At 35.0% G+C, this 26,209-nt stretch overlaps 1 protein-coding gene across 1 annotated transcript in view; it reads right to left on the reverse strand.

The window, feature by feature from the left end:
- Positions 1 to 26,209, reverse strand: part of LOC148955727 (uncharacterized) — a 136,647-nt gene that overhangs the window by 110,000 nt on the left and 438 nt on the right. Inside the window, exon 2 of the mRNA XM_089103741.1 lies at positions 17,737 to 17,837. Coding sequence (XP_088959867.1) covers positions 17,737 to 17,837 — 101 coding nt within the window. The remainder of the gene's footprint in view (positions 1 to 17,736; positions 17,838 to 26,209) is intronic.

Here is a 26,209-nt window from a genome sequence, read left to right on the forward strand (position 1 = left end):
TTGATATTTTGACATACTTGAATCTCAAAAATACAGAATTATCCGACAAAGTGAAATTTGCGAGAATTGTAGCCCAAGCGTACCTTCACCACTGCGGATATGGGTGTTCAAATAGGGATAAAATCATTTTAATAGACAGTGATGATGAAAACAGTGATAGAAATTCACAAAAAAAATACCAGATATTTCGGTCACATATGCAGTGACCGTCATCAGTAGTAAAACTAAAACTAATACTGTAAGTTGTGTCATCTTTTAGGTTTTTGCCTGAATCATCTTTAAAATAATGAAAGTATGGCCATCATATATTTCCGGTATATTTACAATTAGACCCCGGCGCCGCGCCGGCGGATCGACCGAACGCCGCCGACGAGAGACCTGGTCGAACGCCTCCGAAGTGTCGCAACGCCGCCAGCCTGCCGCAGGCACGCCGCCACCAGCAAAGGCGGCGGCGTTCGGTAGACTTTAAATTAATTTTGTAGCAATTCTTTATTGCGTCAACCACAAAGTCGGAGCTTTTCCTTTTCGTGTGGTTTAGTATTTCGATTTTACTGATTAGAAATCAAGCAGGGCTTACACTATCCCCGAATTTTTGGGTATTAACTTTCTAATGATTGTGAATATCATATGGTTACTAATAAGATCCAGAGAAGAGTTGAAGATCGTAAATATACCGGAAATGCATCATGGTCATAATGTCATTATTTTAAACATGATTCAGGCAAAAACCTAAAAAATGACACAACTTACATTATTTGTTTACAGTCATACTACAAACTTGATTTAAATAATTCAAGTTGAGCCTAAATTTGCTTTTTTTTTTATTATTGCTGAGGATTCTTTGTAAAACAGGCTTTGCCCATAAAATCTATAACAGAGTCACTTGTTTGAAAAAATTCTTTGTTTTCCCTTTTACCCCGTTTTACTTAACTTGCTTCCTTTGTCTGTCTTACTCTCTGAAGCCAAAAATTGAGATGCTTATGTTGAGCCCTTCCTCTCTTCCGATTTGGCACAAATTTTTATACAGCTTTGCTTTGTTTAATATTTTGATATCTTGACATACTTGAATCTCAAAAATACAGAATTATCCGACAAAGTGAAATTTGCGAGAATTGTAGCCCAAGCGTACCTTCACCACTGCGGATATGGGTGTTTCTAATAGATAAATTCGGAGACCACACTGCCTTTCAACGACGATAAATAAAAGTTCAAATAGGGATAAAATCCTTTTAATAGACAGCGATGATAAGAGTGATAGAAATTCACAAAAAAAATACCATATATTTCGGTCACATATGCAGTGACCGTCATCAGTAGTAAAACTAAAACTAATACTGTAAGTTGTGTCATCTTTTAGGTTTTTGCCTGAATCATCTTTAAAATAATGAAAGTATGGCCATGATATATTTCCGGTATATTTACAATTAGACCCCGGCGCCGCGCCGGCGGATCGACCGAACGCCGCCGACGAGAGGCCGGGTCGAACGCCTCCGAAGTGTCGTAACGCCGCCGGCCTGCCGCAGGCACGCTGCCGCCAGCAGAGGCGGCGGCGTTCGGTCGACTTTAAATTAATTTTGCGGCAATTCTTTATTGCGTCAACCGCAAAGTCGGAGCTTTTCTTTTTCGTGTGGTTTAGTATTTCAATTTTCCTGATTAGAGATCAAGCAGGGCTTGCACTATCCCCGAATTTTTGGGTATTTCCCCGAAAAAAAAATTACGATAAATAAAAGTTCAAATAGGGATAAAATCCTTTTAATAGACAGTGATGATGATAACAGTGATAGAAATTCACAAAAATACCAGATATTTCGGCCACATATGCAGTGACCATCATCAGTAGTAAAACATCAGTTTTAGTTTTACTACTGATGACGGTCACTGTATATGTGACCGAAATATCTGGTATTTTTGTGAATTTCTATCACTGTTATCATCATCACTGTCTATTAAAAGGATTTTATCCCTATTTGAACTTTTATTTATCGTCATGGAAAGGCAGTGTGGTCTCCGAAATTATCTAAGGAAAAAAAATTGGTTCCCCAAATCCCCGAAAATCAAGCAATCACGGTGCCACCCCTAGCGATTTATCACCAGTGACTTTCCCTGCCAACTATTACTTTGCATACCATAATTCTTCACTACTCTCTTGTTCATTAACTTTCGTCTCTTTTGTTACTTTGCATAAAAACCAGACAGATGCAATATGCAATTGCAAATATTACAATATACACAGTTCTTAATATATTGACAAAATAAACGTCTTTATGAAATGAGTTTAAATCATTTCGAATGCAGTTTCCCAATCGCTATTTCCTACATCATTCGTAGTCAAGAATTTTTTTTTCAAGTTAAATAGAATTATAGAACGTATTCACTACTATACAGCTTCAGCCTTCAGTTCAATTTTGAAATTGACAGCCGAAAGATTGTTTCGACAGCTATTGAGACAAAATTTAGCTATAGACTAAGCTATGTACAAGGTTAGATGTTGGTAATTTTTGTGAGCATTTGGAAATCAAAGCTTAAACTCAATAACTGATACTAAGTGTCCTAACATTTTGCTTAGATTAAAAGTGACGAACTAAGATGAAAATCTCAACATCTTCCTGGAGCTACTTCAGTCTGCTTACTATTTCATTTAGACACATTTAAAACGGATGAGCTTTTCATTTTTTACCTAAGAAAATAGCTGGCACTTAATTTTTCTTCATACTGAATAAACCATTAAGTGTTTTTTGTTTCATTGTAATTGAAGTGTTCTCATGTGAAGTGTTCATCATGTATTTTTCAATTTGATAAATTTACTCCTTTTAGATGCAGTTTATAATTTGGTTGATATTAGGTATTTATCAGTTTATAATTTAGAATAAATCCCCAAAAGAAACAATGAATAATATCCAAAATAGCAGCCAAAAGCAATAAAAAAGCAGCAGTTCAGCCTTAACCTAAATGACATATATTCTATAAAGGAGCCAAAAAAAACTTTAAAATGTATTTTTTTTTTAAGTTGTTATTAAAAACGAGTTTTTAATACAAAAAGGCTTTTTAGGAATCCAAAAGAGCAAAAAAAACAATAAATATCAAAGTCACCCAATTCAACTGTTTTAAAGGTGACAAAATAGATATAGGCAAAGAGCATTATGAAAAAATTAAGCTTCTAAGTTCAAAGTTATATTCGAAGTTTTTACCCAGATAACTGACGAATTTTGGGATATGATATTTGATGTTTTGTATGCAGTAATGCTTAATAAAAAAAACTACTAATTTTGATAATTATTTATGTTAGGAATACATAGCTGATAGATACTTTAACTACTCCTATTATACAAGGGTTCTGAAACGCCACAACCATTTCGTTTCTATCAGATTTCTACTTCTCTTGATGAATAATGAAAAAGACCAGTTTCCAGCCAGCGACTTGTGAATTTTTGAACTCATGAATAGGCTCGAATCTGTTGTAAATTTAAGCTGTGATTTGAGAAAGACTGATGAAAACATTAATGTTTGCAGTCAACATTTATCGTGCCGGCGATGCGCCGCCGACACCATACCGGCGGCGCGCCGCCAATATCTCACCGGCGGCGCGGCGTGGCGCGCTGTTTTTGGCCCCGCCGCCGCCCGGTCTTCCCTCATCGGCGCGGCGCTGGGGTCTAATTACAATCAACTTTTCTCTTGACCCATGTGATATCCAAAATCAACAGAAATTTAATATCATAATATCAAAATTCAACGATCAAGATTTGCCACAGAGAAGTTATTAGTTAGTTAAAATACCCAATTCAGAGGAATTTTGATCAACGATTGTCAGTCTGTTAAAGCGCAGTAAACTTTAAAAAAATTGATTGAATCACTCAATAGTTTGTGATTGATAAACTAAGAAATGATAATAAGATTAGGGATAATTAAAAACTCTATCCTTAATTTTTAACTATATATGATAAAAATATTAGTTATTCTGAAGGGCGATGAATATGTCCTTTTAATATGCAAACTTTTTTTATTTTTACCTCATTTAGTTTTTTTTTTTTTTTAGAGTTAGAGGACAGTCCCGGTCAGTAGTCTTCCCTACGGGGTTTGAGTACTGGAGTCGCACGAGTCTTAGAGATATTGAATTATACAGAAATATATATATGTATACAGTATACCAGTACTACTTTGCCGCGGATCTTTACAATGTTGAGCTCCTCTCTACTTTTGGGGTTCTTACTCTCTTTTCTTTTAAGCTACACTTTAAAATGGTACTGAACTGAACTAAAGCGTACCAAATTGCCTGCAAGAAACAAAGAAGAATATAGTTATGAAAATTACCTTTCAAGTTTAATAGGTTATGGTCACGTTTTCCTGTAAAAGTTTTTGAATTTGTTTCCAGTTTTTCAGTTTTTCCGAATGCGTGAAATAAACACAGACAAACAACTGTGGTAAAATAAAATGAATACTTCAGACATTTCTTGAAGAAGTTCGTCCTGGTCCATCCTTGACAAATATTGGAGTCTCAATTGACTCAAAAAACAACATCGGGAGTCTCAAAAAACAACATCGGGCAGCAACAGCAACCTTATAAGAAAATCGAAATATATTTTCTTGTGATTATTATCTCTTCTAATCCGCAGTTGTACCAAACCAATTCTGCTCAAGTCATCCTCAGGGCTATACTGTGGTGTTTATCATCCCCATAGTATAGTGCAGACGGTTTGATATCATCTATTTTCCCTTCTTGTTTTTAGTTTTATTTTTGTGTTTTAAAGCTTTTTCCAATAGGCAATGATTAGAAGTCCTCCAAAAAAAAAGTCCCCCCAGATCCAAAATCAAATTCCAGTGAAAGTGTCATAGTGAAAGATACCCATCCTGGCTGGTCAAGCACCCTATCTCAAAGTTCTAATGATAGCTCCAATTCAGAGAATAGGACAATGATAAGTGCAGGGGATAATGTAACCATAAATGATGATAATGGGTTTCAAGAGGTCCTCTCTAGAAGCTCTAAAAAAAGGAAAAAAATCTCCCCAATTAAAAGCATTTCCCCTTTCCCTGCCCAAGATTCTCCCTCCAAAAACTTAGGAATTTACCTAAAAAATACTCACACAACCCCCTTTGAAATAAAAATGATCAATGCAATAAGAGTTGCAATTTTTAAATTGCTAAAATCAATGTTCTCTCTTAACATTAACCGTGATGGATCTCTGCTAATAGCTGTAGAAGATCAGAAATCAGCAGATACAATAATTAACCTTAAATCCCTTCTGAATACCCCAATTATTGCATCTAATTGGAACCCAAAACAATCACCAACAAAAATAGTAGTTTATAATGTTCCTCCAGAGATATCTACTCAGGAGTTAAAAGAAGGCTTCTCAGATAGGGCTGGAAACACAATCCCAGTTGAGGATGTTGCCCAACTTGGGAAACCTAACTCTAATGGCCTAAAAACTAGTAGATCTTTCTTATTCACACTAAAGGATAAAATTGATATCCCAGAAAAATTATTCCTATTTGGGCAAATCAAACCACACAAGGAATACAAACCTAAGCCTATTCAGTGTCAGAAGTGTTTCAAACTGGGACACACGACAAACAAATGCAACGAAATTCTCCAAGAGTGTAGTAATTGTAAATCTTTCCATCCTAAAGAGCTGACAACTTGCAACAACACTCAGCCTACATGCATCAATTGCAAAGGCCCACATGAATCTACAAATAAATCATTATGCCCTGCATACAAGAAAAGAGCTCTAACACTCCAAATATCAACAGAAAAGGCCATCCCATACCCCTTTGCAGCAATGGAAGCAAATGCTGCCCAACGATACCAAATAAAGCCTGTAATGAAACCAACCAAATCCCCCGAGTCAAATGCCCCCAATGCATCAAGCACCCCATATAAAACACCATCTTCTAAGCCCCCTAGCTCAAATCCCTATCAGAAGAATCACCAAGCCAGCAAGCCTTCTTTTCCGGTGAGATGAGGCCAGCCTGTCCCTCCCTCCCAAGAAGAAACAAACCAGAAACACTACCAGGAATCAATCCATTAACCAACAAACAGGATACACTACCAAAAATGCAATCCCCAAATATATGCTTATTCATTCTAAACTGTAATGCAGTTCAGGCCATGAACATACATCAACTACAGAAAACAAAAATTATTGCAGAATTGGCAAAAATCTACATCCAAGATGATATGCTCATTCAAGCAAAAAAAGATCTTGCTTTACTTTTAACAAAGCTGAACATTGATACACAGTCATATGAAGAATAAATCAACAACACAACATTTATCAATACTCCAATGGAATGTAAGATCACTCACAGAAAATAAGCTAAATGAACTAATATCATGTATGAATAATAATTCCATTAATATTGCTTGCCTCCGGGAAACTCATTTAACCCAAAATCAACAAATTAAGTCTCTGTGATATATTATCCTGAGAAAGGATAGATCTTCAGAAAGAAAAGGATGTGGTATAGCTTTATTAGTTAATAATAATATAAAATTTTGTGGCATCAATTTTCCAGATTTTGAAAATGATGTTGATGTAATTGGTATAAGTGTTTGGCTGAATAATTTAAAAACCTACATAATAAGCTTTTATAACCCTAATGGCCAAACTACAGATGCCCAGGATTTCTTTAATTATATAAATAATTCTAATATGCTAAAAAATATCATTATTTGTGGTGATTTCAATGCCCACAGCCTTTTGTGGGGGAATACACCAGCAAATAAAGCTGGTAAATTTATTGAGCATATGACTTCAAATAAAAATGAATTAGCTGTTGCTACCCCTCCAAACCTGAATACATATTTCAACCCCCAAAGTGGCAAATTCTCCAGAATTGACCTACAAATTGTGTCTTTAAATTTTTTGAACAAAATTTACATAAATAAAATTGATAGTCTATGTACAGACCACTTTGCTATAGTTTGCTCCGTAAATGAACCAGCTGAAACTTCATTTCATACCTCCAAATATATCAACACTAAAGCAAATTGGTCTATTTTCCAAAATAAGCTAAATGATGAAATTACAAGTTTCACCCAAAGTTCATGCATTTCTAACACAACAGTTGACACACATGCTGAAGCGTTGACATCTTTAATAATAAATACAGCTAATCATGCTATCCCCAGGACAACACCTAAGAAAACATTCCCTAAACAAATTCCTAAAGCATGGGGGACAAATGAGTGCCTAGATAAATGGAGGATAAAAAAGGCAGCTAGGACAGAATTAATAAAAAAACCAACACCTACTACATATTTAAAAAAATTACAAGCAGAATATAATCTAAAAATGACTATAATAGATGCTAAATATAAATACTGGAATAATTTTGCAAATAATGTCTCCAGAGAAACGCATGAGCCAATTATACATAAAGTCATAAGCCACATATGTGGGAAAAAGACTTCTCCCAACCCACTCCCGTATGAGCTTATACATAATAATACCCATTATGACAATGATAATGAAAAGGCTAACCTATTTGCAACTCTTTTTGTTAATAAGCTAACATCAAATAATCAAAGCAAACTTTCAATAATTTCTATGAACCCGTGCTACCAACCATGCCCAGGATCCGAGTACATAACTAATCAATTTTCAATCCGGAAATTGAATAATTGAATACATCATATCAGGTCCAAAACTAGCAGCAGCTATGACAATATACACCCCACATGGATAAAGAATCTCACACCTTCATACAAACAAGATCTGCTAAATTGTTATAAACACGCTTGGGCATCCTCTAGGTTCCCCAATATTTGTAAATGTTCGTCGGTCCTACCAATCCTAAAGAAAAATAAACCAAAAGATAACCATGAGTCTTATAGGCCCATAATGATTACACCTGTGATGGGGAAAATAATGGAGAAAATGATTTATCACAGACTCCTCTGGTTTGTTGAGAAAAATAACATGATCCCACACACTCAAACTGGATTCAGGAAATACCACTCCTCAACAGATGCTTTCATTTTGCTAACAAATGCAATAAATGAATCTTTCTCAAGAAATAATATCCTAGTGGCAGCTTTCCTAGATTTTGAAGGAGCATATGACAATGTGAACCACCAAATCCTTTTAAATAAACTTGCAAACCTTGGAGTACCTCCTAAGCTAGTATACTTTATTAAATCCTTCATAGAAGTGCGAAGTTTCATTGTTTGTGTTGGTTCAGCCTCTTCACCCCAAAAGACAATATGCAAAGGCCTACCTCAGGGAGCAGTCCTCAGTTGCCTCTTATTTGCCCTATATCTCTGGGACATGAACCTACCCCACACGAATCTACAATATGCTGATGATCTGGTGCTATGGTCATCTGGCAACACCTTTCAGATAGCACAGTCAAATCTGCAAAAGTCACTTTTCCAGTTTGAAAAATTCTCTCAACATTCAGATTTACCCATTGCACCCACCAAGTCAAAAATAATCCAATTTCACCGGAAGCGAAACCATGTTAATTCAAAACTAACTCTAAATAAAACAAATATTAAAGAAGATAATAATATTAATTAAATAGGTATCATGCTTGACCAAAAACTTAATTTCCACCTCCACATTTCAAACACAATAAAAAAATGTTATAGAAAAGCAAATATACTAAAAAGACTTCTTTCCAGACCCTGGGGTTGTAAGGAGAAAACCTTACTCCAGTTTTATAAATCACATATAAGACCCCATATTGACTATGGGCTCATCGTCTATGGTGCATTTGCAAAGACCCAGATGCAAAAAATTGAAACAACACAAAATGATATAATACGTCTCATATTTGGTCTTAGGAAACCCACAAGCACCAAGTTTCTGCTTATGGAGAGTGGATTAACAACAATAAGGGAGAGACGTAGCTTTCTCTTGATCAAACATTTTACAAAAATTGAATCAAATAGCTCACACACATTACATAATTGGTTAAGAAATCCAGCCATGTATAGAGGTATTGCAGATGAGTATGCCAATATTCAAAAGAAGTTTCCTGTACCAGCAAAGTCTATTGCACCTACTTTCCCCCAATCCCCTCCATGGAATGGGTCCTTTCCCATAATAAATACTGAATTTTCAAAATGGAATAAAGATTTAACCCCAATTGCTTTTGTCCAGAAAAAATCTGCAGAACTTAATACAATTACCTATAAAAATCACTTCCAAATATTTGTTGATGGGTCAAAAACGAATGAGAAGGTTGCAAGTGGTGTTTTCCTTCCTCACCTGAAAATTGCAATGGGCAAAAGATTATTTAATAATTTATCTATAATGTCTGCTGAGTTAAATGCCATAATCATGGCATTAGAACACCTGAAGCAAAACCAATCTTTGATTGAAAATTTGAATAATATTATCATCTATTCCGACTCTTTATCAAGCCTTGAGTTGCTGGCCTCAGCTCCTCAATATAAGTTGGACATTGACACTTATCATTGTCAAAGTATTTTTGATAATCTTGCTTCAAGTGGCATAAAAACTTACTTTCAGTACATTCCTAGCCACTCTGGCATAAGTGGTAATCATCAAGTTGATGAAATAGCAAAAAATGCTATAAATATTGACCAGCCAAGTGGGAGACCAATCCCAATTAGAGATATTTACTGATGGAGGCTATCAGATATTAATTTTAATAAGATTAATCCTATCCTTTCCCCCTTTCCCAATAAGTATCTTTCTAAAATTTATCATAGAATTCGTTCTGGAACAAATGGACTAAATTTCCTTGCATTCTCATATAAGATTTCTAATTCAAGTGGTTCAATTCCCCTGTCTCCTCTCTCCAGGCATTGTAATATGAATAATGAAACAATTGACCATTGCCTATTTGAATGTAATATGCTGACGTCTGCACAACATACCTTGCTTTCTAAACTGTTAAAATACTTAAAACACCACAAAATCCCACTATCAGCCAAGAGCCTAGCCAACTATACCTGCACACAGAGCATAGAAATCGACATCTATCATCTTATATTTGAACTCCTTGAGTTGAAAGATCTGCTGAAAGATATCTGAATATATATAATAAATATGAGGCAATCAAGCTAGTAGCTCTGTAGCCCACAGAGTGAAGCAAAAGGAAAAGGGCTAAATAGTTATACTGAAAAGCCCGCCTGCTGTTAAATAGAAGAAGAAGAAGAAGAAAAATTGAAGTTACTTATCCTCTCAGGTCTGACAATGGAATCTGGCAAAAGAAAAAAACATCGGGTACTAAAATAAACATGGGGTACAGTCAGGTTTCTCTATAAAAGCTTTTGAATTTGCTTCAAGCTTTTCATTTTTTCCGAATGCATTACATACATACAGAGAAACAACTATGGTAACATCTCCTAAGGAAGTTCGTACTGGTCCATCCTTGCCCTTACTGGTCCATCAAGTCCTTAGCATCAGCTTCCAGACCAATCAACCGCAATTCTGGAATATGCCTCAATTCAAAAGCCAGTAGACATTCAGTAACAGAACTCTCAGTTAATAAGAATAATATCAGCAATCCTGGTGATATACTCAAAGTCCTGAGTAAGCAGTTCAGGTCAGTTTTCACACCTCCAGATAATGCTCCATTGCCAGAAATGTTGGATTACAATATTGAGAAACCTATGCAAGTAATCACCATCAAACCTGTGGACATAGAACTGCAGCTCAAAAGATTAAATCCAAATACATCTGTTGGGCCATGTTGGAGTTCATCCTGTACCTTAAAAGAGGCCTGTTTGGAGCTTGCCCCTCCTTTAACAAAACTGGTCCAAAAGTCTGTGGGTACTGAAGTAGTTCTTCAAGATTGGCGAAATGTAAAAATTACAGCTAAGTTGTAATCACCAAATACCGACCCAATAGCATTACCTTAACAGTTGGTAAAATACTTGAAGGAATTGTAAATACCGCAATTACAAAACATTTTTTGGCAACAAACTGCTCAAACAACACTTAGTTAAGACAAATCTTATAGATGCTTATATCACTAAGTTGCTAGTTGTCAGTACTCCAGTTGACATGATTCTTTTAGATTTTTCCAAAGCATTTGATAAAGTCTGTAATCACTGGCTGAACATAAAACTAATAGCTATTGGTAACCATTTGGAGGTGGTAGAATGGGTGATACAATTCCTTTCAGGAAGAAAGCAGAGAGTCAAGTTATTGGGGACAATGGGCAAGAATTTTTCTGAGAAATTGCAGAAGTGACAGTGGCATGCATCAGGGAACAATCTTAGGTCCAACATTTCGCAGTGTTTTTGTTAATGATGCTCCAGAAGCTGAACAAAATAAGATGAGCCTTTATGCTGATGATTCAAAGCTAATTGGCTCTGCATCCATGGAAATTACAGGCCCGTGGCCTGTAATTGCTGAATTAAAGCTTTGTTCACACTTCTCTCCACCAGTTTTATAACTATTTAAGGGGTGCTGATGGGGTGGTAATTTTAATAAAGTACTTAGTTGTTTTTTTTATTGGGGTAATTTACTGGGTTTCCAAGTCAGAAAATAGTTGCTTATGTTAATAAGATAAGTTTTGTAGCAAAAGTGATCTATGGTAGGCTATATATATTTTGATATATACAGAAAAAGCAAGCAGTCTTCTTAAAAAGATGCATCATTATCTGGTCATGGCTTCAGTTACTACAGATATGCCAAAGTTGATTGAAAACTGTATTCGCATCTCCCCTTTTTCATGTAGAAGCAGTTCACAGTAAAAGTAGTCTCTTCAAAGAATTTGTTCTTGAAATACTTAAACAAAAGAAAAATCCAGCTCCAGACCTGCTCTGCCAAGCTTCATAAACTGGCTCTTTGTAATCTTACCCATTGCAAGCAGTGAATGAATAAATTCTTTTCAACATGAAATTTCTTGTTTCTTTACTCATTTCATCAATGATTTCTGTCAAATGATAAAAAGTGTCATTAACACAAAGTAACACTGGCTGTAAATGCGAAGAATGTTTGTTGTCTGAACTTACATAAGCATTGCTGTTTTCAGTGAAGTCAGTTCTTGTTTACCATGCTGAATGAGTGCTTCTTGATTTTTTATGAGTAACAAGACTATCACCATTAGAAGATAAATCAAGGTCACTTCTGTAATTTTGAAGGGTTTTAAGTACTTCTTGATGAGCTCTAGATTGCAAAATAAAGACTAGAAAAAAACAAATGCTAATCTAAGTTGAGACACATTCCTGGCAAAAAAATGGTGAACATGTTAATGAGGCTTTTGAAAATACAATAATTTTTGTGTCCAATTAGTCAAATTATTCCCTACATAACTAACAGAACATTCAGATTCTTTTACTGTAACCTGGGGCGCCTCTAAAAGGCCCCCCCAAAGGTCCTCAGAAAGGACTTATGTCAGAAAGGATTTAAACGTGGTGCGCATTTTCAGTAAACTACCTATTGATATATAACTATTTATCATACAAGCATAATTTTAGGAATGCTGTAGATGAAAAATGTAAAGGTCTTAATTTACGTAAATCGTGGACAATTAAACTCTTAAAACCAAAAAATTTATTCTTCCTTTTTTGGTCTATTTGTATTGTATAACGTGGGGTTTTAAAAGTTTTATTTTACGAAGTAGGCTATTTATTTAACTCTTTTTTGTCTTATTTTGAATTTACCCACAAAAAAATTACTATCAATATTTCTAGAAATTTATTTTTGATTAAATCTTTTATTGTATATTTAACTTAATGAACAATAATTTCAACTATTACACAACAAAACATTAGTAATTCTTATCATGTATATTGCACACATAATTGGCTTTGGATTGTTTAATCTCTACTGAAGTAGACTAAATTATAAAAAAAGGACAAAGAATCTTTACTTTTTTAATTTTCATTAACCTATGATAGGATATTAGACTTGTGAATGCTGAATCTGAAATTTATTTCCTGTTATGAAACAACACATACATCCAGTGGGTAAGGAATTTGCATTGGTTTTTATGATGAAATCTTTGTTTTCTTTAAATAGCTTTAATGCTTGAGAGTATTATCTATTAGAAACGATAAATAAAAGTTTAAATAGGGATAAATCCTTTTAATAGACAGTGATGATGATAACAGTGAAAGAAATTCACAGAAATACCAGATATTTCGATCACATATGCATTGACCGTCATCAGTAGTAAAACTAGTCCACTTGTAAAACGTGGTTTTCTAAAACTCTTTTTTAATAAGATATTTGAAAAAAACAAATTATTAGAACTGGATTTATTTTACTCCAAGAGCCTGTTTATGAAGCTTGGCAGAGCAGGTCTGGAGCTAGATTTTTTTTTTCTTTAAGTATTTCAAGAAGCAATTCTTTGAAGAGACTACTTTTGCTATTAACTGCTTCTACATGAAAAAGGGGAGATGAGGATACAGTTTTCAATCAACTTTGACATATCTGTAGTAACTGAAGCTATGACCAGAGAATGATGTAGCTTTTTAAGAAGACTGCTTGCTTTTGCTGTATATATCAAAATATATATAGCCTACCATATATCACTTTTGCTACAAAACATATCTCATTAAAATAAGCAACTATTTCCTGACTTGGAAACCCAGTAAATCACCCCAATATAAAAAAACTAAGAACTTTATTGAAAGTACCACCCCATCAACATCCCTTAAGTAGTTATAAAACTGGTTGAAAGAATTGTGAACAAAGCTTTAATTCAGCAATTACAGGTCACAGGCCTGGAATTTCCATGGATGCAGAGCCAAATAGTTTTGAATCATCAGCATAAAGGCTCATCTTATGTTAGAGCTTCTGGAGGATTATTAACAAAAACATTGAAAAATGTTGAACCTAAGATTCTTCCCTGATGCAGGCCACTGTCACTTCTGCAATTTCTCAGAAAAATTCTTGCCCATTGTCCCCAATACCTTGACTCTCTGCTTTCTTCTTGAAACGAATTGTATCACCCATTATACCACCTCCAAATGGTTACCAATAGCTATTAGTTTTATGTTCAGCCAGTGATTACAGACTTTATCAAATGCTTTGGAAAAATCTAAAAGGATCATGTCAACTGGAGTACTGACAACTAGCAACTTAGTGATATAAGCATCTATAAGATTTGTCTTAACTAAGTGTTGTTTGAGCAGTTTTTTGTCAAAAAGTTTTGTAATTGTGGTATTCACAATTCCTTCAAGTATTTTACCAACTGTTGAGGAAATGCTAGTGGGTTGGCATTTGGTGACATTATTCCTACTTCCACCCTTGTGGAAAGCTGTAATATTTACATTTGGCCAATCTTGAAGAACTACTTCAGTATCCAGAGACTTTTGGACCAGTTTTGTTAAAGGAGGGGCAAGCTCCAAACAGGCCTCTTTTAAGGTCCAGGATGAACTCCGACATGGCCCAACAGACTTATTTGGATTCAATCTTTTGAGCTGCAGTTCTATGTCCACAGGTTTGATGGGGATAACTTGCATTGGTTTCTCAATACTGTGATCCAGCATTTGTAGCAAGGGAGCATTATCTGGAAGTGTGAAAACTGACTTGAACTGCTTATTGAGAACTTTGAGTATATCACCAGGATTGCTGATACTATTCTTATTAACTGAGAGTTCTGTTACTGAATGTCTACTGGCTTTTGAATTGAGGCATATTCCAAAACTTCAGTTGATTGGTCTTGAGCCTGAGGCTAAGGACTTCTCATACTTGCTTTTAAATTCTCTTTTAAGGTGCTGGACTTTATTTTGCATTGGTTTAAAATTGCCAGAACTTGCCTGTGTTGGAATATCCTTGTACCTCCTCCAGAGTTTCTTGCACATTGCTGGCCTGATTTCTTGTGTCATGCAAGGGAGCATTCTTGGTCTTTGTTTCCAAGTGGCTATTGTATATTTTGCAGTTGTCTGCATCAGCAACCCTTTTCATATCAAACCAAGCTTCCTCTCTATTTTTCTTCTCAACAAAGGACCAATCTTGCTTAGCTAAATCTTGCCTGACCTTGTTGTAATTTGTAAACACAAGCTTTCTAAAATTGTCTATTTGTGGGTAAAACTTTAGTCAACAAGTAATGGCTATATGGTCACTTGGCTCAACACTTCGGATTGCTTATCTTTAACAAATAGTAGATCTAGGAGAGTTGGTTCTGGCCCCTTTGGTACCTAGATGGGAAATTAACAGCCTGATATAATGAATGCCCATGCAGGCACTCAAAGAGTGGGTCAGTCTCATCATCATTATTACCTGTAGCTGCATAGCCATAAACCGATAAGATTTGGGGCAGGCTAAAGCATCCACCAATTGATATATTCACTTAATTTATTGCACTTGCAATTGCAAGGTGGGAACTTTTCTGACAGTGGGGGCTTGGGCTTCTGCAAATACATCCTAAAACACTTCTTATACAAGAATACTTCTTATCTGATAGAACTAGACCCCGGCGCCGCGCTGGTGGATCGACCGAAGGCCGCTGACAAGAGGCCCGGTCGACCACCGCCGAAATGTCGCAATGCAACCGGCAAAGGCGGCGACGTTCGTTCAACTTTAAATTGATTTTGCGGCAATTCTTTATTGCGTCAACCGCAAAGTCGGAACTTTTTCTTCTCGTGTGGTTTAGTATTTCAATTTTCCTGATTAGAAATCAAGCAGGGCTTGCACTATCGAATTTTCGATTATTTCCCCGAAAATCTATGCGTCACCCCAAAAAAAAATTTGGTTCTCCGAATCCCCGAAAATCACGCAATCACGATGCCACCCCTAGCGATTTATCACCAGTGAATTTCCCTGCTAAATAATACTTTGCATACCATAATTCTTCACTACTCTCTTGTTTGTTAATTTTCGTCTCTTTTGTTACTTTGCATTAAAACCAGACAGATGCAATATGCAATTGCAAATATTGCAATATACACAGTTCTTCATATGTTGACAAAAAAAAAGTACTCTCTTTATGAAATGAGTTTAAATCATTTCCAATGCAGTTTCCCAATCGCTATTTCTTACACAATTCAGTCAAGAATTTTATTTTCAAGTTGAATAGAATTATAGAACACATTCACTACTATACAGCTTCAGCCTTCAGTTGGATTTTGAAATTGAAAGCCGACAGACTGTTTCTACAGCTGAATTGTAAGTTTGCAGAATTTTTTGTTCCTTTTACTGTTTTTAGATAAGATTTTCTTAATGTTTAATACTCAATTGTTGAACGCCTGATAGAAAATACAATCTTCTTTCTGAAACATCTTTACTTTTTTTGCTTTACATTAGCTTTTTTTGCTTTGAAGAAAAGCAAAAATACCCCTAACTACGCTTGAAAGCTATTTTAAAAAGAAACTCTTTGGAGATTTCCATGGATATGACCATAGCAGAAGCTTTTAGCCTGGGTGGGGATCAATGAGGAGTCTTTGAGTATTTTCACCACAGATGACTTTTTGCTCTAAATTTCTTAAATTAAGTAATTTTTGTGAGCATTTAGAGATCAAAGTTTAAACTAAATAACTGGTACTAAGTCACCTAATGTTTTGCTCGGGTTAAAAGTGACGGACTGAGATGAAAATCTCAGCTTAACCTAAGAACTACTTCTTCCTGGAGTCTGCATATTATTTCATTTAATTACATTTAAAACGGATGAGCTTTCATTTTTTACCTAAGAAAATAGCTGGAACTTAAGTTTTCTTCATACCAAATAAACCATTAAGTGTTTTTTGTTTCATTGTAATTGAAGTGTTCTCATGTGAAGTGTTCATGATGTTTTTTTCAATTTGATAAATTTACTCCTTTTAGATGCCGTTTATAATTTGACGGATATTAGGTATTTATGAGTTTATAATTTGGAATGAATCCCCAAAAGAAAAAATGAATAATATCCACAAGAGCAGCCAAAAGCAATAAAAAAGCAGCAGTTCAGTCTTAGCCTACATGACATATATTCTATAAATAAGCTAAAAAAAAACTTTAAAATGCTTTTTTTTTTAATTGTTATTAAAAACAATGTTTTAATACAAGAAGGCTTTTTAGGAATCCAAAATAGCAAAAAAAAAACAGTCAATATCAAAGTCGCCCATTTCAACTGTTTTAAAGGTGACAAAACAGATATAGGCAAAGGGTATTATGAAAAAATTAAGCTTCTAAGTTCAAAGTTATATTCAAAGTTTTTAACCAGATAACTGACGAATTTTGTGATATGGTATTTAAAGTTTTGTCTGCAGTTATGCTTGATGTAAAAAACTACTAATTTTGATAATTATTTATGTTAAGAATACTTAGCTAATAGATACTTCAACTACTCGTATTATGCAAAGGTTCTGAAACGCCACAGCCATTTTGTTTCTACCAGATTTCTACTTCTCTTGATGAATAACAAAGAAGACCAGTTTCCAGCCAGCAACTTGTGAATTTTTGAACTCATGAATAGGCTCAAATCTGTTGTAAATTTAAGCTGTGATTTGAGAAAGACTGATGAAAACATTAATGTTTGTGGTCAACATTGATTGCACTGGCAGCATGCCACCAACATCTTACCAGTGGTGTGGCGGCGGTGCACTGTTTTGGCCCCGCCACCACCGGTCTTCCCTCATCGGGGCGGCGCCGGGGTCTAAATAGAACATATGTTATTAGTTTTTAATTCTGATTTTGTTCCTCATTTTTCCTCCAATGCAAAAATCTTAGTTGTTTTGCTCAGGGTAGTATTCTTGGACCAAGCCTCTGCAATTTCTACACAAATGTTGAACCATATCTTCTATCAAACCTCCTCACTCTCTATGTAGACAATTTAAAACTAGTAGGTAGAGTTTCAACAGGTTCAAACCTATAATAAATTCAAAGTTACCTTAACAGTCTTAGCAGCTGGGCTGATAGATGGCTCCTTGACTTCAATGCTGGTAAATGTGATCCATTTTGGCAAAATGAATAAAACACCAGCAATATTACCTCCAAGACAACCCCCTTTCTGCAGTTACTGAAGACAGAGATCTTGAAGTCATTGTTAACATTCAATTAAATTTTAGTACCCATGCCAAAACTATGTCATCATCTGCCTTTCAATTCCTTGGTATTAAAAGCAAAATCAAATACAATCTCAAGCCAGGGTCCTAGGGTATTCATGAAGCTTTATAACGCATTGATAAACTGTATCTTGAGGTTGGAATGTCTTTAGCACCCCTTTTTTAAATATAAGTAATTCCTGAGAAAGGTACAATCCAGAGCAACTAAGATGATAAATCACAGCAAATATCTTATGAAGCATGCCTGCACCACCTTGTACTCCCCACACTAAATTATAGGAGAAAATATGGTCATGTGACTTTAGCCAATATAAACTATTTCTGCTCTTCTTGCCTACCCTTTGCACCCCATGCTAAAGAATCTAAACCCTAATAAAGCTAAATTACAAGATGGTATTCGCCCTAGGTTCCCAAAACCTCTCACACAAATTTTCCAATATTTGCAACAAACTTCCAGTACCAAAGGATTGGAAGGTAAACCATGTTACTAGTCTTTTAAAAAAGGTAATATAGATAAAATATGCAATCGTTTACAGAGCAATCATCAGCCACCAAATAGTAAGAAAGATTATTTAAGATGGTCAACAGGGATTTACAGCATGTCACTTAACCAAAATAAACTTGCTAGATGCCTGTGATTATGGTACAGCCCAACTGGAGAAATACATCCCTATTAGTGTTATATTTCTTGATCTAGCCAAGGCCTTCCAGGTCAAATGTGGTGTAGTAGTGCTGCAAAAAGCTGTCATTCATTAGATTACTTAGTTCTTGAATGACTATATTCATTCAGTTATTGTGGAACCTGGAGGGCATTTTATTTGTAAAACCAATGAAAGTCTTGAGCAGCACACGTGAGGGAATGGTCCTTGTAGCAGCCCTTTTCGCGATTTACATTGATGATGTACCAGAAAAAAATCAACTTGTTTTTTTTTCATTATGACTCAAGACTAATAGGTCCAGCATACCCTGTTGTTGGCAATAGCAACACTCTCTAAATTGACTAAAATATACTTATAATACAAACTTCAACCTGGCTTCTTGAATTCAATATTGATTAGTACAATCATCATTCTACATTGGCTCTTGCAGCCTCATGACTATAAATTTTATTAATGAGGACAACAATATAAATTGACTAATTTTTTCAGGATGAGAAAAATGGAACCTTGGCATCATTGTTGATGATAAATTGAGTTCACTCTCAACACCTGATCTAATGTCAGTTCTGCCAACATATTACTCACACTCAACAAAACAGCCATAGCCAGCAGATCAGAGAAAGTTATTAGCAAACTCTACAATGGTTTGCACAACAGTAGCCTACCCAGTCAACAAAGAAGAAAGATCTTCAATTAAAAAAATGGTAAAGAAAGGCAACAAAACTTGTCAGGAATTTTACCAAGCTCCCTTAGCAACAAAGACTGAGAGTGCTGCATTTACCCACACTGGCTGGGAAGCTCACAAATCTGTACTGACAGTACTTGTATAGTGGATTGTGCCATTCCAACCAATCCCAATCATCATTGTGGATGTTGATTGAGCCAATCTAGCATTTAGTTTATTTAGTTATCCAATCTAGCATTTAGTTTATTTACTTATTGTGTCAACTACATCACCTGCAGCAATGTCTACAGGTGCAGGTTCACTTGCTCCTTGCAACCACAATTAAAGGTAACATTACTAGAGGACATTCAAAGAGACTAAAATGTCTCTTCACTAATTTAAAGTGAAAGCAGCATTTCACCACCAGAGGAAGAAATCACTTCTTCAACCAGATTTGCCAACCTATGGAACCCGCTCTTTGAACACAACTGTATCTAATGAAACATGAACACTTTCAAATGTCAAATAGAAAGAGTAGCTACATCAGGAGTTTCTATACAACTGGGATTCAGTCAAATGCTCAATCAGGATCCAACAAACAACCAGACAACCTACAGCAGTATGAGAAATGCAAACGCATACACACCTGGGATCATTTTGTAAGAGAAAGGAAGAAATTGAGGCAACTGACTAGACACTTCATAGCTAACTATGAAGATATCTTGACATTGAACATCAAAGACAGCCCAAAGAGGTTCTGGTGATGTGTATCTGCTAAAGATAAGAGCAGACAAACTATTCCATTCCTGCTCAACCCTGAAGGAAAAAAGCTGGAAGATTCAGAGGACACTGCAAATTTGCTGAACAACACAATGTCATCCAAATTCTCAGTTGACCCCACTGACAAGCCAACATGCCCTGTCCCCATGGTGGTTGAGCACCCAATGCCAAAAATTTACATTACAATGGATGAGATCAAGAAAAGGCTGAGTAAACTAGACCCCAACAAAGCTAAAGGCCCAGATATTATATATCCCAGGCTCCTGAAAGAACTTGCAGATATAGTATCCAAGCTGCTCTGTTTGCTATTCAAGCTGCCTCTTCAGACTAGTAGCCTACCTGCAGATTGCTGGACAGCCATAATTACTCTGATATTGAAGAAAGGATCTAAAACCTAGCCTGAGAACTGTCGACCCATTAGTATCATCTCGGTTGTGGCCAAACTTATTGAAGGGATAGTCAATGATACAATCATAGCACATATGACCAAGAATGGCCTTCTTTTTGGTGGTCAGCATGGCTTCAGAAAAGGCATGTCTATCAAAACAAATCTAATACCAGCTTATGAATCTATAACTGATCTGCTTGAAAAGGGTTTTCCAGTCAACATGTTCCTACTGGGTTAAGCTAAGGTCTTTGATAAAATGTCTCACTGCTACCTGATGATCCAGCTGTCAGTATATTAGATAGACAATTACGTTGCCCAGTGGATCCACAGCTTCCTATCTGACAGAATCCAGATTGTTGCTGTATATGATGAAAGAGGTGATCTCATGTACTCCACACCAGTTCACATTAAGAGTGGTGTCCCCCAAGGGACCAAACTACTCCCAATACTGTTTAACCTCTACATAAATGATGCTCTGTAGATGGTCAAGAATGGCTTGGAACTGTATGCAGACAATTCCAAACTCTTTGGTCCAGCAGCCTCAACAGAGAATTGCTCTTCTCTGTGAGAAGATCTCAACAACCTCTGTCAATGGGCAACACCTGTTTGCTTGAGTTAACCCATGCAATCGCAAACAATACCTGCCATAGATATCACATGATTGACTCTGCAGGTGCACCTCTCAATTATTAACTTAAGAGTAGAAATTTGGTTAACACATCCTCTACCCTTCCTAAAACTGCATTGTTCTTCCCTAAAAAGTTTAGCTAGGCCAATTGGATCTTTTAACTTGTGTTGTCTACAAGTCCTGTGGATATGGTAAGTCATAAATTTTTGAATTGTTTTTTTGGGGTTTCCAATTGCATTGAAATGGTTGTAAATTTCTAGGTGGCACTATAATTTAGCTAGGATAAAATTAAAGACATCAATTGATGCCTTTTTTAATCTCTTTAATAATTCAATGATTGCTTTTGTAGCAAATTGCATCTTGAGCTTTTAAAGGGGTGCGAAAGGTGGTAAATTTTTTGTTATTCATAGTATTGACTTACAAATAAAGTAAATATACCACTTGATGCCTTTTTTTTATGCTCTTCCCAAATATAATGTAATAATCATTTTTGTCAGAAATGAATTTTACACCCACCCCAATATATACCAATTCAGGGTATATATTTGCAAATTAGGGACTGGGGGAAAAGTTTAAACTTACCTCTCATTTACATCAGAAATAAAATTTACCCCCCACCCCCTAATGTGCAAATATATACCCTGAAATGGTATAAGATAATTAATTAAATTAACTAATTTCTTAAATTAGGGTGTCTGCAAGAAATGCATTAATTAAAATCCGAAATCAAATTACATAGTTCTCCAACTTATTTAATTGCTGGTTTATTTTGTTTTTTTGAGTGAATGAATTGGTTCCTTCTCTTTGTCAGTTGTTTGCTAGTATCTGTCGATGGCAGTTCATATTTTTTTTGGATTTTGTGCAAATCGTGGATATTGGCAAATAACTTGCTTTTATGGTTGTTAGGTAGTTGGTTTTAATTCTTTTAATTTTTGGCTTTTATTGATACATCGTTTTGTTTTGCGCTGAAGAAGAGAGGCGTTTGTCCTCTCGAAATATTCACTTTTTTTCAGTATCTTCATTTGGCCTATAAAAACCCCATTTTTGCTTGTTTTTCTTTCTTTATCTGAAATGGTATATACAGGGGTGGGGGGTAAAATTAATTTCCAACAAAAATGATTATTATATTTGGAAAGAGCATAAAAAAAGGCATTGAGTGGTATGTTTACTTTATGGTACTCTTCTATTAAACAGACTCTTTTATCTACAGCAATGCATACCAGTCACAAAATAGACTGAGACATGTGATGAGAACAGGTTTACAATGCCTTCTGGGATACAACAAAGGCAAGAACTGTATTTAAATTGTTGTTTTTTGGGGTTTAGGGGGGGTACCTAGGTTAGGTTGTGTCTTTAATATATGGTAAGCTTTGCCCCCCACCCCTTAATGTGCAAATATATAGCCCAAATTTGTTTCTAAACTATTATATATTCATCCTATTTTATTTTATTTCATTAGCATTCACCAAACTAGCACTATATAGAAGAGTCCATTTAATAGAAGAGTACTCTTTATTCATAAGTCAATAATATGAATAAAAAAATTTACCCCAAAGGAATTTTACAAAAATAGCAACGAAGACTGCACTGCCTTTCCATAACAAACAACAATACTACGAAGAACAAAAGGAAATCTTTTTGCAAAACAGTGGAGATTATTTGAATGAATATTTCAGCCCTATGTCCAAGGGCCGTCCTCAGCAAGACAAAAATATATAAAAGAAAAAAGACTCACAACAACATGCGACCAATAAAACCAAAAAAGTGAAAATTTCAAAGCAGTCCTAGCATCCTTACTTCAGCAAAGTTCAACCAGGACTGATAAAAAGTAAGATAAAACAAGGCGATTCAATGAGATGAAAGAAAAATAAATTAAAAACACTTTCTTATTGCTAATCCAGCCTTTTTGGCAGCTAACCTCAAAGGTCTTTTTGTGACCGGCTCTGTGTTAATTTCTATCGGTTTTTTTAAATATTTTGTAAGATCATTTTTAATTAAATTTGTGTAAAGAGCATTTAGTGTATATTCCCCCAAGTCCCGATTTAAGGAAATATTATTATTAATCTTAAGTTTGATTTCAATTGATTCTCGGACTACCTGCTTTATGCCTAGGTCATTGCTAATAAGGGCGGATTCATCAAAAAGTATATTGTGGTTAGGATTTTCAAAAACATGGTTGCCTAATGCAGAATCAGAGGAAACAGTGGAAACATTAGAATTTAGAGCTTTGACAATATCATCTTTATGCTGTTGTATGCGCTTTTCTAAATTCTGGTGTGTTCTACCTATATAATATTTGCCACAATCGTATGGTATTTGATAGACCCCTCTTAGGCGAGTAACTGGGGTTTTATCTTTACCAGAATTTAGAAAATTTATGATTTTAAAATTATTTGTGAATACTGCATACAGATGCTTTTTTGTACAAACTTTTTTAAGATTTGTAGTGATTTTTGGGATAAAGGGTAGGTAAATTATATTTAAGGGCTTGTCAAAAATCTTACTCGATAAACTATAATTAAATTTACAGGAATGCCATTTCAGTCTACAGTTAATTACACTATTAATAAATAACATAGGATACCCATTTCCAAAAAGTATGTCCTTGATAAAGTTTAATTCTGATGTGATGTGGGAATCAGAACAAATATTTAGGGCACAATCGACAAGGGATATTATGACTGCTCTTTTAACTTGGGGGGGGGTGGTTTGATGTAAAATGCAAATATCTATTTTTTTGTGTTGGTTTTCTATAAATAGTAAAATTGAGTTTATCGAAGCTACAAATCTAGGAATGGGATTTTATTTGCGATTTTGATTTCTAAAGTAAACTGTAAATTTCTATCATATGTATTAAGGTGATCTAAAAAACCTTTAAGCTCATTTTCCCTATAGTTACAGAGTGAAATTACGTCATCCATGTACCGTCCCCAAAAGATATGTTTCAAAAAATACAAATCTAATGCCCAATTTTCAATATGTTCCACATAAATATTTGCCAGTAACCCGGAGAGGGGGGCACCCATCGCTAAGCCTTTAATTTGCTGGTAAAAAGAATTACGCCGGAATTCCAATTTCCAATTCCGTAATTCTTTTTACCAGCAAATTAAAGGCTTAGCAATGGGTGCCCCCCTCTCTGGGTTACTGGCGAATATTTATGTGGAACATATTGAAAATTGGGCATTAGATTCGTATTTTTTGAAACATATCTTTTGGAGACGTTACATGGATGACGTAATTTTACTCTGGAATTATGGGGAAAATGAGCTTAAGAGTTTTTTAGATCACCTTAATACATACGATAGAAATTTGCAGTTTACTTTAGAAATCAAAATTGCAAATAAAATCCCATTCCTAGATGTGTTAATTATTTGTAGCTTTGATAAACTCAATTTTACTATTTATAGAAAACCAACACAAAATAATAGATATTTGCATTTTACATCAAACCACCCCCCCCCCAAGTTAAAAGAGCAGTCGTAATATCCCTCGATGATCGTGTCCTAAATATTTGTTCTGATTCCCACATCACAGCAGAATTAAACTTTATCAAGGACATACTTTTTGGAAATGGGTATCCTATGTTATTTATTAATAGTGTAATTAACTGTAGACTGAAAAGACATTCCCGTAAAATTAATGATAGTTTACCAAGTGAGATGTCTGACAAGCCCTTAAACATAATTTACCTCCCCTATATCCCAAAAATCACTACAAATCTAAAAAAGTTTACACAAAAAATAATCTGTATGTAGTATTCACAAATAATTTTAAAATCATAAATTTTCTAAATTCTGGTAAAGATAAAATCCCAGTTACTCGCCAAAGAGGGGTCTATCAAATACCATGTAATTGTGGCAAATACTATGTAGGTAGAATACACCAGAATTTAGAAAAGCGCATACAACAGCATAAAGATGATATCGTCAAAGCTCTAAATTCTAATATTTCCACTGTTTCATCTGATTCTGCATTAGGCAGCCATAGTTTTGAAAATCCTAACCACAATATACTTTTTGATGAATCTGCCCTTATTAGCAATGACCTAGGCATAAAACAGGTAGTCCGAGAATCAATTGAAATCAAACTTAAGATTAATAATAATATTTCCTTAAATCGGGACTTGGGGGAATATACACTAAATGCTCTTTACACAAACTTAATTAAAAATGATCTTACAAAATATTTAAAAAAAACCGACAGATATTAACACAGAACCGGTCACAAAAATGCATTTGATGTTAGCTTCACATACAACCTGAATTATCAACAAGACCACGTTTTTTAATAATTTCTCTTTCATCTCAGCGAATTGCCTTGTTTCACGTTATTTTCTATCAGTGCTGGTAGAAATTTTCTGAAGTATTGATACTAGGACTGCTTTAAAATTTTTTTCACTTTTTTGGTTTTATTGGTCGCATGTTGTTGTGAGTCTTTTTTCTTTTATATATTTCTGTCTTGCTGGGGATGGCCCTTGGACATAGGGCTAAAATATTCATTCAAATTATCTCCACCGTCTTGCAAAAAGATTTCCCTTTTGTTCTTTGTATTATTGTTGTTAGGTATTTTACATGAATTGTAAAAGAGCATAAAAAAGCATCAAATGATGTTTTCACTTTTATCTTAACTAAATTATATGGCCAACTCCAAATTTTTCACAAACTTTACCCCCACCCCTTCTAATGTGGAAATATATATATACCCTGAATTGGAGTATACCTTTGAATTGTCAACATCAAAGTTTTGAATCACAAAATTCAGTGCTATTTTTGTTGACAGCATTTGAAAAACTTGAAATGGTAGGAAAACAGTATATTTGAGTAGCCTAATAAATGAGATTTGAATTCTAATAAATACATATTTTTGGAATACATCACTTTTAAACAACTTATTTATAAACTAGTGATATGTTTTTAACCACTTTTCCCTAGCTTAACTAGTGTTGATAACTTCTTTTTGTGGTTACAAAAATGAAATACCTTTAGAGCCCCCTTAAGGGCTGAAGGTGCAATTTACAGCAGAAGCAATTATTGAATAATGAAAGAGCATAAAAAAAAGGCCTCAAATAATTTTTTCACCTTCATCCTAGCTAAAATATATTGCCACCTAGAAAATTTAGGCTACCAAAATGGCTTACAGAATAGACTGCTTGAATTACTCTTTCTCTAAAAGCCTATCT

This window comes from Artemia sp. Qi Xiang Cuo, chromosome 2 (assembly GCF_049724085.1).
Source record: "Artemia sp. Qi Xiang Cuo chromosome 2, ASM4972408v1, whole genome shotgun sequence".
NCBI lineage: Eukaryota > Metazoa > Arthropoda > Branchiopoda > Anostraca > Artemiidae > Artemia > Artemia sp. Qi Xiang Cuo.